The following is an 18,202-nucleotide window of genomic DNA, read 5'->3' on the forward strand; positions in this document are numbered from 1 at the left end:
GGTCACTTACTATTCTACAATCACAACACAGGATTATAAGTGAAGTACCAAATGTGTTGCTACTTACCGTGTGGGTTTTCTACAACCATTGAAACCTTGGCCTGCTTCTTCCTTTTGTTTAAATAAATACAGTTATTCAAAGACAACAGGGTCTGAAAGAACTTCTAAGAGAAAGGTCTGGAAAGTATTGTTATCAAATGGGATATGTAACAGGAACTAATGTTAACATCTGGTGTTGTAAGATGTTATTCCCCAAAATGTGGCAAGGGTCAGACCACTCACCAAGAGAACATACAAACCAACTATTTTCCAGTAAAACACTTCAAGCAAACTAAGAGAAAGCAATTTATTGTATTTCCTATTTTACAAACCATTTTAAAAAATAATCCTCTTACAAGCAAGGATTCTAAATTCAAAATATATTCTCAAATTAATATGTACTTTGCAAAAAAACTTCATCTAAACAAATTGCCAGTAGTTTATACAACCATATTTATCTTAATAGGTATTCTGAATTCTGGTCATAATTCAATGAAGCTCTGTTTCTTTACTGCAAGAAAATCTAGTTAGTGCTGGTGATTTTTAATAACTTTTAGGTACATTTGCTTTAAATGATTCCTGCTTTACTGAAAGATTTTTTTTTTTAAAAGAAAAAGCTTGAATATTCCTTTTCTATCAACTTTAGGACAAAACATACTTCTCAGAAATGACTGATTAAATGAAGAAAACAAGGATGCCTCGTGATTATTCTGGAATTCTTTTATCCTTGGTAACGGAACATTGCCTTAAACTGATACAAAGAGAGAGGGCATGTGGAAAACAAACAAACAAACCAGAAAAGCTTCTGCGAAGAGGAAAAAAGCCCAAGTAAAACTTACTCTTAAGAAAGACTGAATGCCCAAATTTAAGAGACTCTAGCTGTTTTAGAATGTAGTAGGTTATAGAAAGATGCAGTAGTATTGGTTGCATGTTGTCATACTGTAGTAATCCTTCAACTGCTGTGTAGATACTGCAGTTTTTAACCATCAAACACTCAGCAATAAGCTTCCATCCACGTAATGGGTATAGTAATCACACGGATTAGTCAAGGGTAAAGGCAGAGCTTTCTTGAGGGACAAGCTGATTTGAAACTTACGCTCTAATTAGAGCTGGCTCAGACAGCAGCAAGCTGAAGCTAGTACCCTGGACTAGCTGCCAGCTTCAGCAGCCATACTGCAAAGCAGTATGGAAGAGGAAAAATCCACTTTTTTTTTTGAATAAGCAGTTGGTCAAAATGAACTTGACAGCCATTCCTCCTGCACACATGGGTATGTGAAGCAGCAGAGCATTGGTTCCATGTTTAACAAGCAAGCCAAGCGGCTGTGCATAACAAGCTCTGTTAGTGACACAGCTTACAGCTCCCATGGAAGCAGGCCACCCTGCAAGGCTGAATCTCACTATGTCCTGCTCCTAAGGCTGGTATTTTGAGCAGCGTTTAACTATGTAATGCATCTTTACATATGCCGTGTGTGGCTATGCTTGTGTTATACATCAAGCCTCTAGCATGTGTACCTGCTTACTGCTGCAACTGTTTCCATCTTAAGACACTAAACCCTCATTTAGGCTAACAGCACAGCACCACTGAGACCAAGCCCTTGTCAAGGGGTTCATTGTTTTCAGGTGGCAGTCTCTAGTATCAGCTTGCTTCCACAGGGCAGAGGAAGTAACTACATCTCTTCCAGTTTTCCCTGTCTTAGAGAAAACCTCTGATTAACCAAGGGGTAGCAATAATATAGAGGTACAAGGATATATGTGGCTGTGACTTGTCTTCCTAGAGCACAAACTCTGCTTGCTCACTTGTGAGCCTGAGGATCCTCAGAGCATCCAACCAGCCTATGGATTAGACTTTCTGAGTGGAAAGGAGTTAGGGTGCAATTCAGTGTTATGGCTGAGTGGAGTTAATAGGTTGCTCGTAATAAGAAGAAATTACTTGCTCCTCCTTCCCTCCCTCAGCCAACTCTCATCCTAACCCCATGATTTCTTCCTCTCAATTCACTAAACTTCAGCAAAAAAAAAAAAATTACTCTGATCACCAGGGTAATAATTTCCTGCTATTTTACTTCAATCGGATTCCTGTATGAACAGATCTATGTCAGAGCCACCTTGGGGCAAGTAAGTGTAAACACAAAGACAGAGAAGGACAATGTAAAAAGAGCAGCCCTGGAAGGAGGAACAGGTCCAAAAGACTGATAGATCTGGCTTGAGTTATCTCACAGAAGCACAGTCCTCAGTCTGAAACCCAGGTTTACCACAGAACGTTACACTGACTGCATAGCTTTGGGATCCAGTCTTTAGGTTAACTGAAAGGTGGTATGTGAATATATGCATGTGCAACTACATTCTAATAGGAATAGCGTCCAAATAAGTAAATGAAAAGCACCTCTAATGCTTTTCATGTCAGCAGTCTGTCAGACAAAAGCACAGGAATTGCTCTTGAGAAGCTATGAATTGTGATGTCTGGACTTCAGGTGCAGATTTGAGTTTCATCCACAGGAGCAGAAAGCTGCTAGGGTTAGTTTTCAGATAAAAATGTGTCTCCCGTACAAGACCAGATCTCAATACATTAAAAACCCACAGATACCTTGCCTCTGAATTGATGATCTTTGGAATACGTTCACATAGGAGGTAATTCTGGTTACACTGACTTCAGTAGACTCAGGATTCCTTCTGAGTCTATAGGCATAAATTTTTTTTTTTTTTAAAAAAAGGACTTTAGTAAGGCCAGTTCCTAGCCTATAAATAAAGCACATTTTCAAACAATAAAATCTTGAAACATGGAAGCACCACAAAGAAACTGTAGTTTCAGAACAGTGCATCACCTATTCTGGCTAAAAAAATTATCACTGTGCAATAATTAAGTATACAGGTACTCTCACTTAAGTTAGTTCAGCAAGTGTGTTGTATTGCAAGACTGGGGTCATAATATATGCTTTTTATAACGAAACACCCACCTACCACCTTAGATTCCAATATATACACTTACCAAAAGAACTATTCATATAGTAGGATACTGTTTATTCCACAGACTATTAGGAAGAGAATCTTACTCTGTTTCCCAACTACACAGTAATAAACTGATGCTGCCACTCTATTTTGACAAGAAAAAAATTAAGACCCAAAAAGCTACATTATAAAGACCCAGAACTGTGTGTTCTAAAGAGACTGCTCATTGTCAAGCATTTATATTACCATTTGCAGTGGAAACCAGATACCATTTTAACAGTTTTTTCTGAAGAAGAGGTGGCAAAAGGGAAAGAAGATAAGGACAGCACTTTTCACAGTGTAACATTTACCTGAAAGAACAAGTAAGAAATGCAAGACGAGGTCAGCATTAACATGCATCCAAGTAAGTCTTTTAAAGAAATTTAGCAATCTGAAAAGGTACATGGATATAGAGCATTTAAAAAACAGAGTAAAAACCAGTAAGAAATCGTCATGGATTTGGGGCAGGAGGTTTGAAGAAACCAATCTTCCGGCAGTATCGGACAATAAATGGCACAGAAACTATAGTAATGCTGATTCGTACTGGAGCAAACAATTTGTGAATAGCATATGCCAACACAAATGTGCTTGTACCAGCAGCCATTTTAGATTGCAACGATGATTCACTGAAACCAAGTTTGAAGAGAACTGCAGTCATATCCACACCACTGGGGAAAAAGAAAACAAGTTTTTTTAGTTTATTTTAAGCTTGCATGCTAAAGAATATAAATTAAAATTGCTATTTTTTCAGGGCATTTAACATGGCACACTTCCAACTCTGGAATTTATGTTTAAATCTAGATGTTGTTAAATAAAAAACCCAATGAATTATTTCAGTAGTAACAGCTCAAATTACTTCTGTAGCAACAACACATGCAATATTTTCAGATGCACATTTTTTTTTCTGAAATTGACAAGTCCCCTGTGAAGTCAAATATGTTCTTAGTTTTACAACTGTATAGCTGCATCATGGGCATGGAGAATATTCAGCCCCATGCTCAACCTTCTGATAAAATAATCTATTTCTCTACTTTTGAATTTTAATAAAATTAGAAATTTGTGAATTTGTGTTGGAAATTCATCTTCCCAAAATTTACAATGAAGTCTATTCTGTGTCTTGATGAAATTTATCACATAAATATAGATAAACCCAAACCAAATAAGGTACCTGTTGTTAGGCTTAGAGTGTTATAACAGAGGAGTACAAAGCTGTTAAAATAATAAGCACCTTATCTAAAATCTAGCAAGTGAAGGAAGTATTACAGATCTCAAATAAGAATTATCCACCAAATCCATTAATATTTTAATTCTTTATAGACACAGCAGCTTTCATCAAGGTTCCTATGTTTGGAGTAATTTTCCAAAAGAAGTTGTTACTGTCACTTTCCCCCCTTCACTTGCCAGTATAGTATCTTGTAACTGGGAGTTAAATCATACCTGAAGGAAAAAAAATTCATTGTCACCCTGTGCCATGATGTAGTAAATGAGAGAAATCAGGCATTTGCATATTCCCTCTGAAGTCAAGAGTAAGTGGCAGGGAATGTTTTGAGAAACAATGTGTTTCCCTATTTCCTCAGTTGAAATACCTCATGCTCAACAGACATATCTATAACTGATGCATTCCCACCAGAAGCCACATACACAATTTCCCACCTGACTCCTATACGGTTATCTAGTATTTTCTTTTTTGATCTAATCCTGTTTTAGCGGCCGTTGCCTTCTGCAGTTTCAACTGCAGAAACTGAGTTCAACACCCAGAAAAATAAATTTATCTCTAAGCTCCAGCACTTTTGTATAGCTCTATCTGTACAGACCATACGACTGTTTGAGAACAAAAGATATCTCTGCAGAACAAAAATAAATTCTCTCATCTGGCTAGTTACTCTGGTGCAGTCACTACTCTGCTGTTTTCACCTGCTCACCATGAACCTATGCAAAAAGACCATGTACATCTTTCTTCTCTCATGCCTGATGGGAGATTAGATCCATTTATGGATCCATCTATACTCAAAATTCAGAAGATTACTGTGTATAGATCAAACAGGCATAGAGTACATGTCTCCTTCCAGAAATAAGGATAACGGTATATTTTTCTCGGCTAAACCATTACCTAGAGGCTACAGACAACTGTACAAACCTCACCTTGACACAGCCAGGTAGAAGATTCCTAGAGATACTAATGAAATTCCAACATGGAATGAAACCCCTACAGCACCATATTCTTTAAAAACTTGTTTCAGTTGCTGGGATTTGTTGAGTTTCTTGTTTTCACCACTGGGATCCGTGGCTGCCTTTTCGGGGGATACACCTGTATCCTAAAAAGAAAACAATTAAAGGTATTTATTAGCATTAAGCACAATATCATATTCTAGTCAGTTGAACCAATCTGACGTAAGGAAAGAAGTGGCTTGCATACAGTGCTGTTCAGAATGCTTTGGGAAAGATAGTAACACACTTTTCCTCTTTCACATCAGGATAGCAGATGCCTGTGGCAGAGCCCATGCAAGCTTCCTGTTCCCAACTATTCATATCAAAGGGATGCACTGAGCTTGGTGCAAGTTCTTACACAATGTAAGTTTCATAATTAAAAAGAGTTATTACAGTCCCAATCTTCCATTTGATCCAAACGTGTGCCAAGGCACACCCAGACAGTTAGTTGCCTGAGAGATGAGACTGAGGTGCCAAAGAGATCTTTGCTTACATCCACTGCTCAGCTTTATACAGTGAATTCTTGTAACGTAGCGTCTTGTTCAAGGGCTAAGCAGCTGATGGCACTGGAAGCCTACATGATACCAGACTGATGCTGGCTTACTAACAACTTACTGATAGAAGAGGTCCAACATTTAAGTTCCTATAAATCACCCTCTGTAGATCAGCTGAAAAAAGGAAGAACTGGGAAACTGCTACTGTTGACAGCAACAAGCAATACTGTTGCCACAGTGTAGACAATAGCTACACAGTCATGCAGTGTAAAGAGCCTAACTTCACTGAAAATGTTTGTCGTAGTAAAATTTATTGTCAGCTTTTTATCTGGGTAAATTTAAAGTGCAGAACTTCATACTAAAATATACCCCAAAGCAATCTGATAGTGCAATGCAGGCAAAGAAGGGCATATATGCTGCTAGTAATAAGACAGCCCTTGGATACCTCCTCATACTTGCCACAGAAGAAAAACGAACTTGAGAAAGAAAATATTTCCACAGAGACTTCAAGATTTTTCTCTAATTAGTAAGCAGTGGTCAGGAAAGATTAGAAGAGTCCTTTCTTTTCAGCTGAATTCAGCAGCAGTCGTGACAATATGACAGCCAGACTAAAGGCCACTGCTGCCCACAGGACAGGTACAGCTGCTGAGTGCCTGGCACCACTTTGTCCTACTGTGGATCAGTTTCAAGGCACACAAATTAGAAGAAAAACACTTTTGATTAATCCTTGGACTTGGCGAGATTGTAAATTAGGATACAAGACAGGCTCCTCTTACAACACTCATGGTAGGATGAACTCGCTTTAATCAATGATTTTAACTATACCAATCACACTGCCCCCCAAAACAACCTATGTTTGCTGCTGGTTTTCTCTTTTTAATCGTAATTTGTGTTACTTTGTATTTCATTTTAACAGAAAATCATGCTGATCCATAAATATGTATTTAGGGAATTGTGTAGCTCAACTTATTCTGATTCTCATATTTTTAAAATTTTCAACTGTAATGGATAATGTTAGATTTTTTCTTTTTTTGGCTCATGAGCCAAAGCAATATTTGAATAGAAACTGAAACTTGACTAAGAAAGAAAAATGTCTGGTAGAAAAAGAAATCTTTTATTGTTTAAACCAAGCAGTTTTAATACTGGAGGGTAAATGAGGAAAAAACATTCAAATATATTTTTTGAAGCAAGCTCATTAAGCAAAAGAATGAATTCATAGTTAGATAATCTAACTACTTTCAGCCACTAGAAGTAATTAGATTCTATACATGGCTGTACTACATGGCTGCTACTTCACCATGTTTTAGAAGTCATTCTCTTACTCTTCAATTTTATTATAGGAAAGGGCGGGTGGGGGGAGAGGAGGGAAGAATGCTGTAAAATTTAAATACCGAGTTATTGAATAGAACTAGTTGAATAAACTGAACAAAATAACCTCATAATACCTTCTGCCAAAAGCTGTCCTAACAATTCAGTCAACATCCCATGCTTAGTCAAGAATACTCATTTATTCAACAGTGTGATTTTCCTAAAAGCCAAGCGTGGTTTGAATGGTATTTTAAGATTTAATAGCTTATAGTGAATTTTTCATCCAAACAAAGATGATCATTGACTGTTTAAGGAGCCAAACATGAAGATTTTCTTCAGATAGCTGCCGTGAAAACAGGAGCTTACAATCTACAGAGATACGTAAGCCTCAGAGGAACTCTGGGTCTTACAGCCACGCTTGCAAGATGGATCATAAGAACTGAAAAATAGCTTGTTCTCATCATCCAAGGACATTTCAATTCACTCATGCTCTCAGGCTCATATGCCAGGTAATTTCTGAATGGTATCGAAGCAAGACATTAAAAAAGTACCACTTCAACAGATATTATTTGGACTAGCCAGTACGGTCACGTCCTGAATAATGTACAACTTAGCAAAGAAAGCTACCTATTTTTCATATAATTCTGCTACAATATTTCTGCCAGAAAGCCAATTTTATTCCCATCGTTTAGACAAAGATTCAGCTTCTGGACAAACTAAGGCATGAAAACAAATCTGAAACGTCATGTTATGCTTCGTAATGAGGCTACAGAAATTAACCTGAAAATCAAGCTGTAGAAATTAAACTGTAAATGAGGCTTTATATGGAAAGCTCACATTCACAATCTTGGCGCAAGCAGGTGTAAAGCAGGTCCCTGTCTCCTACAGAAACCCAACATAAACATGATTTAATAATCTACTGCAGTGTAAAAGAAGTTACGCGTAAGGCCTTCATTTGCTTTTCTCCCTGACTCAATTAAAATTTAAAACCAAAACAATGAACGGTGCAAATTCGTATAAATTTTTCCTTCCCATCTCCAAAAAGTGAACCGAATGTTGAAAGCACGGTGAAACACATAATTAACCGGGTGCACGTTCCCGCATCTCTCGGCTAAGAGGCGCAGGGTCAGGCCGGGGACCTCCCCCCGCAGGCGGGCCGCCAGCGTGCCGCCCGCTGCCGCTTCCAGGGGCTGAAACCCAGGCACTTCTAGAAAACCCTTCCAGCCACCGGCAACACCCGGGCTTCTCTGTGTCTGCCTGAATTACTGAAAACCCCTTTTTTCATTCGTCGCGACTCACCTGAAGTGCTCAAACCCTACAGCCCCCAGGCAATCCCCCCTCCGGAGGCGGTGCAGGCCAGCTGAACCCCTAATCTTGAAAACACCCCCAAAAGCTGGAAAATCACTTCCAGGCCAGGGCAACTTGTGCTTTAATCAAAGCTGCGATCCGCTCCCCACCAAGGCATCTCCCACCCGAGGCGCGCCCTGACGCCGCGCTGCCCCCTCACACAGCGCAGCACCTCACGGGGGTGGCTCCCAGACATGCTCCCCCCCCCCCCTTACCTTGGCGGAGGTGCCGGCGGCGGATCGCAGCGTTACGAGGGGCAGCGGCGGGCTGAGGCCAGCCCGGGCGAGGCGAGGACCGCAGCCCAAGGCGCGGGGGACCGCCGGCGGCCGCAGCGGGCCCAGGCGCACCAGGCGGTACATAGCAACGGCGCAACAGCAGCGCAGCCCCGACTCTGAGCGCCGAGCAGGGGCGGGCGGGAGACCAGACCTGACAAGCCGAGCACCCGCCCCGCCGGGCGGGCTGGCGGTTATTTGAGGGAGGGCGGTTGCAGGCGCAGCTGCCCGCGGAGGGGGAGGCAGCGCTGTGCGCTTTCGGTCTGAGGGAAAAAAGCCTCTAAGGGCGGTGTGTTGCCACTTGGGACGGTGTAAGGCAGTCCCCTGCCTTGTCTTGGCTGGCTAAACGCCCTCCAGCGCCCTTCTGGAGGGAGCAGTAGGAGAGTGACCACAGCAGCTTGTCGGTGTGGCCTTCAGGTAGCTCGCTAAGGGGGGAGAATTGCCTTTTCAGTCCCCTCGGCAGTATTTAGCCTGTGAGCGTGGAGGGGAGGTGGTGCTGGTCGCTTTTCAGAGTGCTCCCTAAGCCTGCGCGTACATTAAAGTGGTTAAAGTGTCATTGCTGCTGCAGTTGTGGTGCATGGGCTCACAGTGCAGGCAGTTTATTTAATTACTGACTTTATCTTGAAGAGCTCTAGTAATTTGCCGAGACTTCATGGTATAGGGCAGAGCGCAGAGAGCATTTTCAGTCCCAAAGGGTTCATAGCATCTCCGAGACCAGAAGAAGCCTTCCAACAAACACTGAGAAGTTCTTGCATTCGTAGCCATGTTTCTATACTAAAACCACAACAGGAAAAGTAGGAAATAAAAATACCATTGAAGTGTAACATCACTGTGGGAGAATTGCAGATGTTGGGGGGGGGGGGATATTCCTGGCAGGTGAATCCCAGGGCCCTGGGGAGCTCTATTGCAATGAGTAGGGCTTTGATTGATGGGAAAGATCTGTCCACATAGGGTAATTTTCAAGATTGATGCTTAACCATGGTGATTTCCAGACCTTTTGTCATGTTTCAAGCATTCAATGTTAATGCTACTGAACACGGTTTAATATCTGCAAGTTGACCGCCACCCTGCACAATGCCAAGGCTTTTCATAACTGCGGTTGCTGCAGTTTTCTGAAATGGTGGCTCCTTGCCATCACAGACAAGGCTGCCATCACAGACAAGGCTGCTCACTGCGGGGGGAGGGTAAATATTGCATAACTGTATTAATGTCCTGAAACAATGCATCCGAATGCTAAGCTCTGGCAATAAATACTTCTCTCTTCCTAATTACTAAGCCTTTCCTCTTCAAGCACGTCGTTGTTTTTACAGTGATGTAAGCACACAGGGCTGAGTACAATAGGAGAACTGTGTCAGATAAATAGGAGTTTTTCCCTCTGGAAGAGCTTGCAGTTTAGGAGCACGAGCTGGAACTGCACAGGACGACACTGAATGGTACAATGCTGAAACGGCATGGTGGGTGGCTCTTGTTAAGTGCAATGCACCACAGAACAGATGGGTTTCAAGGAGTATCTTGGAGGAAGAGAGGGAGAGAGCTTTGCATGCATTAAAATAAAGTCTGTTCTGGGCATAACAAACAGTACTGCCAGTTCTAGGGTTTTACACTTCCTTTAGTTCTTGCTTCATAAATCTAGTCTCTCTCTGAATGCTTTGTAGAAGAATAGTTTCTCGGAACACAATTTCACGTATTTATTATGTTCACATATTTATTATGTTTATTACTGTTCCAAAGCGATTTGCTCATGTGTTTTCTATGACTATTTAGACACCAGCACCACCTGAGTAGACAGATGATGTTAACATGGCAGTTAAAACTTGCGATTTGTGTGGCCGTTGGCAGAACAAGACTTTAGACCTAACAAAGAACTGCCTTGAACTCGTATTTACTAGCTGCTAACAGGCTAGATCCCATGGGAGGATGTGACATTGTATCCACCGGAGTGGGCGCAACAGCAGTTGAATGTGAGGGAGAGATTCACTTTTGGTTACTGAATTTCTCTATTATGTTCATACAGTGCATTTATCTTTCATGTAAATAGAGGTGATTGCTATTGTTAGTGAGCAGGACTGACTAGTAATTTTCATTTTTCTAAAATTAACTCAGATTGTCCTATTGCTCTTTGATAATTAGAATATCAGTCTTTATAATATGTCAATTTTTCAAGCAATTCCTTAATAATTTATCTTATATAAATGTACTTCTTTCTCTGTCATTCATTTTCCCACAAGCAGTCACGTATCAAAATGTTTTGGTATCTATACTAAATATAAGATAAACTGAAAAAAAATGGATGCTACAAAATGCTAAAATATTTACAGATCTCTGAAGTGTGTTCAGCAGTCCTGAAACAAGGCCATGATGTGTCAAGATGTGAACCCCAAATCAAGATAGGTTAGGGATCTATTATTTAAAAATAGACTCAGATTGATCATGCACTTGATCTGCTGCATTTGTGTCCTGTCTGAACCACTGCTTCATCTCTCAGCCTGTTGCTATGTAGACTTACTGTTATTTTCCTTTTGTAATTTTCCAACAGCCAGATAGTGCTGCTCTGGTTTTGTGTTATTCATGTTATTACTCCATTGTTACTCTTTATCGTCAGTAAGAGTAAAGCTGGGAATTAAGATGAGAGATTGCCAAAGAGGCAGTAAGTAAAACGTCACCAGAAGATGCATTTGGATTCCTGTGAGGCAAAGACTTTTCCATAATGACCGTTCTCGTATTATTTGTCAGAAATGTTTGTCATGCTTTTATCAGAACATTTATAATGAAGTAGCATAGGGGATACACTTTACCAAGATATCTATTATAAACTCCTTACATAACACTTCCCTTCCATAATTTGACTTTTTGAAGTCAAAATCTCTCTTGGTTTTACAGTGCTGCAGGAACAGTGACAGAACTGAAGGATGCTATAACATGCAATTTCTGTAACTAGAAATCCATGTTGCAGAATCGTTCAATCTGTGGTTTGCCAAGAATGCAAGCTAAGTACGGCCACTGATGCTTGTGGGACCCTGCAATGAGCTAGTTCAGGAATTAAGTTCATTTGTAAGGATAAATGTGATTAGTAATTCAGAAACAGCTTACTTTTAATAATATCTTAGTCAAACTACAGTGAAGTTTTGATGATGAAGAAATCTTAGAAGTCGTCTAAGTTTTATAAATTGCATGAGAGCAAATTCATTACATGTTTTTCAAATCATTTAATCTACAAATAATTCGGAGATCGTGAATGTGATAATTCCAAAGTGCGATGCCTTCTAATGGGCAAGTAGGAACTGGTTCCTGTCTGAGAGTGGGAGGCAATTGCTTATGTGTGATGGAAGCGGTATCGTTTAGTATTATTACAACTGTGGTAATGCCATGTACATAAATATAATGAGAGAAGTTGGGAACTGACCATGAACCTCATTCAGAAAAGAAGCTAAGGTAAATTTTTTTATATTATAGTAAATTAAGGGCATGGCATGTGAACTAGTCTTAAGTGGCCTAGTTCTTTAGTACATTGGCTTTTTCACATCATGTTCCAAGGGTGCTTAAATTATGAAGATGAGAAAATGTGGGTAGTTGCTAAGATGAACATGAATTAAAATGATATCAGGAAAGGAATATCAGGAAATTTAATTTCCTTGAAATTAAAATTTGTATCTGTGCAAAGTATAACACAGTGCCTGTTTATTATTTGAGGAATCCATATGCAGTTTATAAATATATTTAGTAGGAAATGTCTGTGTCATGAATGCTTGAATATGTACAGTTAGCTTTCAGGGACATCTTCCTTCTCAAGCGAAAACAGTGGAAAATCATTAAAACTTGGTATCTTCTATTCAATGGGAGAACACTGCACTGCTAGGATAGCTAAATCCAAAGGAAGCCAGCCCAGGTATTTTTGTCTGTGAGAGGAATTTAGGGTGAGAAAAATCTCCAAACAGGGCAGCAAAGAGGGAATGATTTGCTTTGTTTACCTGCAAATCCTTGAAGAACGGGGCTGTGTGACCCTGTTTCATTCCAGTGCCCTGGAGATGTGTGGGAACTTCCATTGCAGAGCTCTGGTTGTGCAAGCAAGGGGAACCATGGCTTCAACCCAAACCCCTCTAAAAGAGAATCTGGCAATGTATGTGATGACTCGTGGGAGCCTCTGCACAAAGACAAATTTCACCTACTAAGCAGATCTTGCTCTTTGACCCCCTAGTCTTGTTGAGCAAAAAGGCGTGTAAAGTAAAAATAGAAGAAAATAGAAGTGAAAACATCCATATTGCTTGTATTTATGTGACCTGCTGCTGATTTCATGTGCCCATCCTTGGCATGCATGTGAGTGAGCAGTCCCTCTCTTTCTCATGGAGGAAGCATAGTTCTTTCAGGATCTTGGTGCCTTAGTTGATACAAGAAGTCAGCAGCATTAATTCTACTCTCCACAAGAGTCCTCTCCAGTAATCTTCTGATGAGATGTTTTTTCATTTGGATGGTGTGATGTATAGCCATTTGGATGTGTGTGCGTGAAAATCACATCCAATGCCTCCTGCTAGGTGTGGGATTGATAGCCCCAGCAAAGCAAGAAAGTTACTTTTTCACAGAACAGATAAACTACAGGGAGTGGCAGCAGAAGCAGCTTCCTTGGCACCCACTAAGGTGTTTCACCCTAATGTGGAGGGTAACTCAATCTCCATGTCCAAACAGCTCTTGGCCTTTTTGCCCTATCTCTGCATAATAATGCTGCAGTGAGGATACACACAACTTACTTCACAGAAGTCGCTGGCTGTTCTCACCTGTCAGTAACTATTAGCCCTGGTTACATTTGAAGCAGCAATAACTGCTGTACCCACTGCTAGTTCCTTGAGACGTGTTATCACGTACCCATTCACAATTTGGAAGACAGGCTTTAACATTTGACTCAAGTCACCTTTTTTGGTATCCAGCAGTTTCCATTACTCATGTCTGTGAAGAAGTTAACATCTTCTACCCTTAGATTGATATTTATTTTGCAGTGAAGTGCAAACAATGCATTCAGGTACCTGGCGTTTGGCATTTGGATAAGATTTCAGCTGGCTATTTAATTTATCATTCAGTGCAACCCATTCTGAGGAGAGGTGTCTGCTTTACACATGTACCTCTGGAAAAGGGCTATCAAAGTTTTAAAATAGATGAAGCCAGCTAGCCCAGCGAAAGTGCAGTGTCTTGTGCTGATGAATATAACAGAGAGGGATGCAAAATGGTGCTGTTTAGTGAATTCTTTTTAATGTCTGCTGCTATTAAAATGGGTAAAGTGGTATTCTGTGAAATGAAAAATTATGGGGCCAAATTTGGAAGCTGAATGTTTAAACTGCTTTGCCTCCTCAACCTGTTTTACACCTCTTCTGATTCCCATGGACTTTCAAATCTGCACAGGCTCCTTTAGATTTATTTTTCGATTTGCCTCACTGCTGTACTGATCATAATTTAGCTTCATGAGAACTTAGGAAAAATTAGGCAAGAGACGTGTTTTGTGTTTGTTTTTCTAAATTTTCAGCAATTTCAAATTGTTTTCACAAATAAAAAAGCTAGTTGTCCTCTTCCCCTTCAGGCTTAAAAGCTATGTAAATGGTCGGTAACATTCTGTTGTAGCAGCCCATGACTCAGATTCTCAAGTGCAGATTTTCCTGCCCTTTGCTCCTTACCAATATCGCTATAAAGCAAATTGTCAGCCTATTTAGACGAAATAAGTAACAGTCAAGGCCAGATTCCCCCTTTTCTACCTCTCACTGCATAATGCCATAATGAGATTCTGGCCAAACAACTCGGTGCAATGCAGTATTCAATCTGCAGTGTACTCAGAAAGGGCTGATGTGAATTACTAAACACAGTCATTAGCCCCTATTTGTATGAGGTTACTGGAAATTGTTCCCACATCTTTCAGCCGGTTATGCTGCTGCACTGGAACACATCCTTTCAAAAGTGAGTGATGCACCCGCTCTGTACTCTAATACATGCAAGTGAGTTTACCTTGCAGCTTTTGAATATACACCTTTAGTTTGCCGAAGAGGTTCTGATGTGACTGGCCATAAGGAAAAAAACCTTCCGTCAACTTCCTTAAAAGCATGGTTAAAGGGGCCAAGCTGGTCCTTAACTCCTGCCTGCTCTACAGGGCCAGCACTCAGGAGCAGTGCAATGAGAGAGCCTTTTGCAGAAGGGTTGGTCCCCATGCTTGTACCTGATCTCTGTTCTTGCATAAGAAGAATTGCATCAATAAGTTTCCTGCGACCAGAAGAGGAGCAGGTGCAGGAGGAGAGCATACCTTCATTCAGTGTCGTCTTCTGCTCTTTTTTCCAGCCAGAATTTGAGATACACCCAAAATTGTAACTACTTTGAATGACCAAACCTTAAATAATAATAATAATAATAATAATAATAATAATAATAATAATAATAATAATAATACTTGCATTGATACAAGCATTTAATAGATGTGAGTAGCTTATAATAGGAGCCCATGGCTAGAGAGCATTGTAGATTACAAACCACAGTTATAAGCAGCCTTCTGGTCTGCTGACCTTTCTAACAATCCCTAACAACGGGGAATATTCTTTTAAAGCATCTAACCTATCACTTATAAAAGATTTATGTCATATTTTCAAGTGTGATCTGGTAAAGGAGGACCACTATAAATAGAGTAATTCTGTATAGGGTTGTCAGCTTTGAGATCTAACAAAATAAGGAGCCTTTTCTTGGGCTCGGGCATGTGGTCACGCCGTTACTAGCCATATTACTGTACTTGGTTCTGGTCTTGCATTATGGTGGTGCTTGTTATATGATCTCAGTAGGAGAAAAGAAAAGAGCCTGTTTTTGACTCTGGGCACGTGATCACCTCGTGACTTATCATGTTCTTCTTGTGATGCTAGTTAGCTGGCACAAGCACCCATCCATCACGAGTCAACAAGTGTGAACGCAGATATTCTGTCTGTATGAGTGAAGTCTTTTAACATGTCTGGCAGCTGTTGCTTGAGAGCAGGCATTGTAGGAACTTGTTTGGGACTAGAGTCCAACGTATAAAGCCTTTCTTTGGCAAATTATCTGCAATAGCAAGAAGGCAGAGTGGAGGCATGTTGCTTGTTCACTGATAGATATTTCTCCCCTGCCAAGCACATGCCTTACAAAGTTTAGTCAATGGATGGCACTGCTGACTTTTCACAGCAGGGCTAGTTTTGGCAGCTGGCTTGTGCAATGTATTTAGGGCTCATTGTTCAGTTTAAACCATGTTTGAAAACTTGCTGTTGCAAAGTGGTTACTTCAATAGTAGTCATGCAGCCAACTCCCCTGGAACAAAGAGGGAGTAGATGTTGTGGGCCATTGAGGAGCTCTATTAGGGAAACGTAACTGAGTCCCCAGCCAGTCCTCATTCATCACTCCCTACTTCTCATTAGGAGGAAGGCTCGCTGTGCCTCATCCTGTGTGGGTACAGAAAACAGAAGGGGATTTTTTTTTTATTGAGAAGGCCTACAGCACATTTTACTGATAGGAGCTCAGCCTGCTTGGGCTCTGAGATAACCAGAAGTCATGTAACTGTTCTGCGCTGTGCTGAGCTAATGAGCTCTGCTGAGAAAACACTGTATGATTTCGGGCCCGATGCCATGCTAATGTGGTTACCTGACTTCTAATAAAAATTGGAGCCACTGCCAAGTATGAGCATATCTGCTAGGAATATGGACAGATGTCGACTAAATTGCTGAATGTTTTTCTACTGCTGCAGAAGGTTCTTTACTACTTGTTCAGATGTGCATCCAGTTGCCAAAACATGCTTTCAAGAGCCACTGTATAAAATCTGCTACAGTAGCAAGTCTGGAGGAAGGAGGACTCGGAAGATATCCTCAGCACTAGGGAAAGAGGGAGGAAAGCCATTTCGCTGTATTACTTCCCATTATTCATTATTTCTTATTAATAATGAATAAGACATTCTTCATTATTTGTTATCCTATGGGATAGTACCTGAGAATTCACTTATTATTCATGGATTTAGCAAGTTTATCTGTTTATTATAGATTACTTCTCACTTGAGCTTACTGATGCAAATTCTTAATTACACTGATGTAAACCCAGAGTCTGTAAAATGGGAGAGAAGAACAAGGAGCTATAGCAATGTGAATTTAAATGGGGAATCAGAAAGGAGAGCTGAAAAATTGAAAACAATAAGGATCTTGGATGTTGTAGAAAGGTTATTAAACATTCAAAGAAAAGAAGAAACAGAAAAAAATTAAAGGGGAAGGTTAGAAGAAAAGCTGTATATGAACAGATTCTCTTATTCCAGAAGCCTGGATGAGTTTTAAAAAATAACCCGATTCCAAAAGCTGCTAAAGAAACACAACCTGATAAGACTCTTTGTTTAGCTGGATGCAGTTAAGTGAGGTGAATAGTGTTGCAATAGTATAACACTGACATAAATCAGAGAGTGATCTGTGCCTTAATTACCAGTCTGCCATAACAGCAAATTCAGTCCTATGGAAACCCCAAGTGGTTTCCATGGTACATCATCCCCCACATACTAATAGGTCACTTGCCTTCTAGAAATACTTTCAAGATAATTAAGAAAAATAATAAACTGGTAGACCATTTTGCTTCTAATTGGGGGTCAGATGTATTGAACCCTTGAAAATGTGCACGTTTTGCTAATAATCAGAAACAATCAGCATTCTGTGGTGCTACCTGCTTTGTTCTTAGTTGTTTGTGAAGTGTCAGATTTTTAATGGATGCAACATGCACCACAGATAACCAAGAGACTACGGTTTTGGGGAAGCTGCTCTGCTGCCAAAGTGAAACAATTTTGCTGGACTGAAAATAAGGTATTTCTCATCTTTGGGGTTACAAAACCTAATTTTGCCTATTATTAGAAAAGCCTTCAGCTGCCTCTGACAGGACTGCAGGCAAAGTAATTGTACTGGAGAAAAAGATCTAACAATATACATTGTCTGCTAAAAACTTCACTAGGTTAAGCAGTTCTGTTTTGTACTACTCATGAAGTAAATGAACATCAGCGTTTATCAGTTGCTGGTAACGGTCCATATGAACTCAGCTTTTGATGCAGCCTTTGGGATTTGGAGTTGTTCCTCGTTAATGCTTGAACCCACAAACATTAGGCATGTGGTTGTAAGCAGTTTCCATGGGAATAGCATTAAAAGCTGTTTAAAGAATGAAAGAAAAATGAGCACATCTTTTGTAGATTTTTATGCCAAAATAATTAATCCTAAAAGCTAGTGTGAAGCAGTTCACACACTGACGCAATGGTGCACAGAGATGTTTAATTCTGCTTTTGTTGGGGGTGAAGCATTTATAAGTACTTGTGACAGGTGAACACTGTGCAGACAGAAGTTATATGAACATTTATAATTCTGCTTCATCTTCACTTTATGTGCAGAGAAACTGTATTGATGAACACTGCAGTCTTTCCTAAGCCAGTATTTAATATTAATATTTAATTCTCAGTGAACAGAAAGAGCTTGGGCTTAGTTCAGATTATTTCCTTCTTTTTTTGTTATCCGAATAAAGTCAGGAATTTAGGAGGAAAAGAAAAGATAAACTCTT

The 18,202-nt window shown here is 40.1% G+C and overlaps 1 protein-coding gene across 1 annotated transcript; it reads right to left on the reverse strand.

The window, feature by feature from the left end:
• Positions 1-332: 332 nt before the first annotated feature.
• On the reverse strand, positions 333-8,737 carry FAM210B (family with sequence similarity 210 member B). The gene is made up of 3 exons (XM_076352226.1): positions 8,594-8,737; positions 5,164-5,336; positions 333-3,689 (listed from the first exon to the last, which is right to left on the reverse strand). Exons 1-3 carry the CDS (start codon positions 8,735-8,737, stop codon positions 3,473-3,475), a joined length of 534 nt encoding a protein of 177 aa, XP_076208341.1. The 3' UTR covers positions 333-3,472.
• Between the last annotated feature and the right edge of the window lie 9,465 nt (positions 8,738-18,202).

The sequence above is a fragment of the Aptenodytes patagonicus genome, chromosome 14 (assembly GCF_965638725.1).
Source record: "Aptenodytes patagonicus chromosome 14, bAptPat1.pri.cur, whole genome shotgun sequence".
NCBI lineage: Eukaryota > Metazoa > Chordata > Aves > Sphenisciformes > Spheniscidae > Aptenodytes > Aptenodytes patagonicus.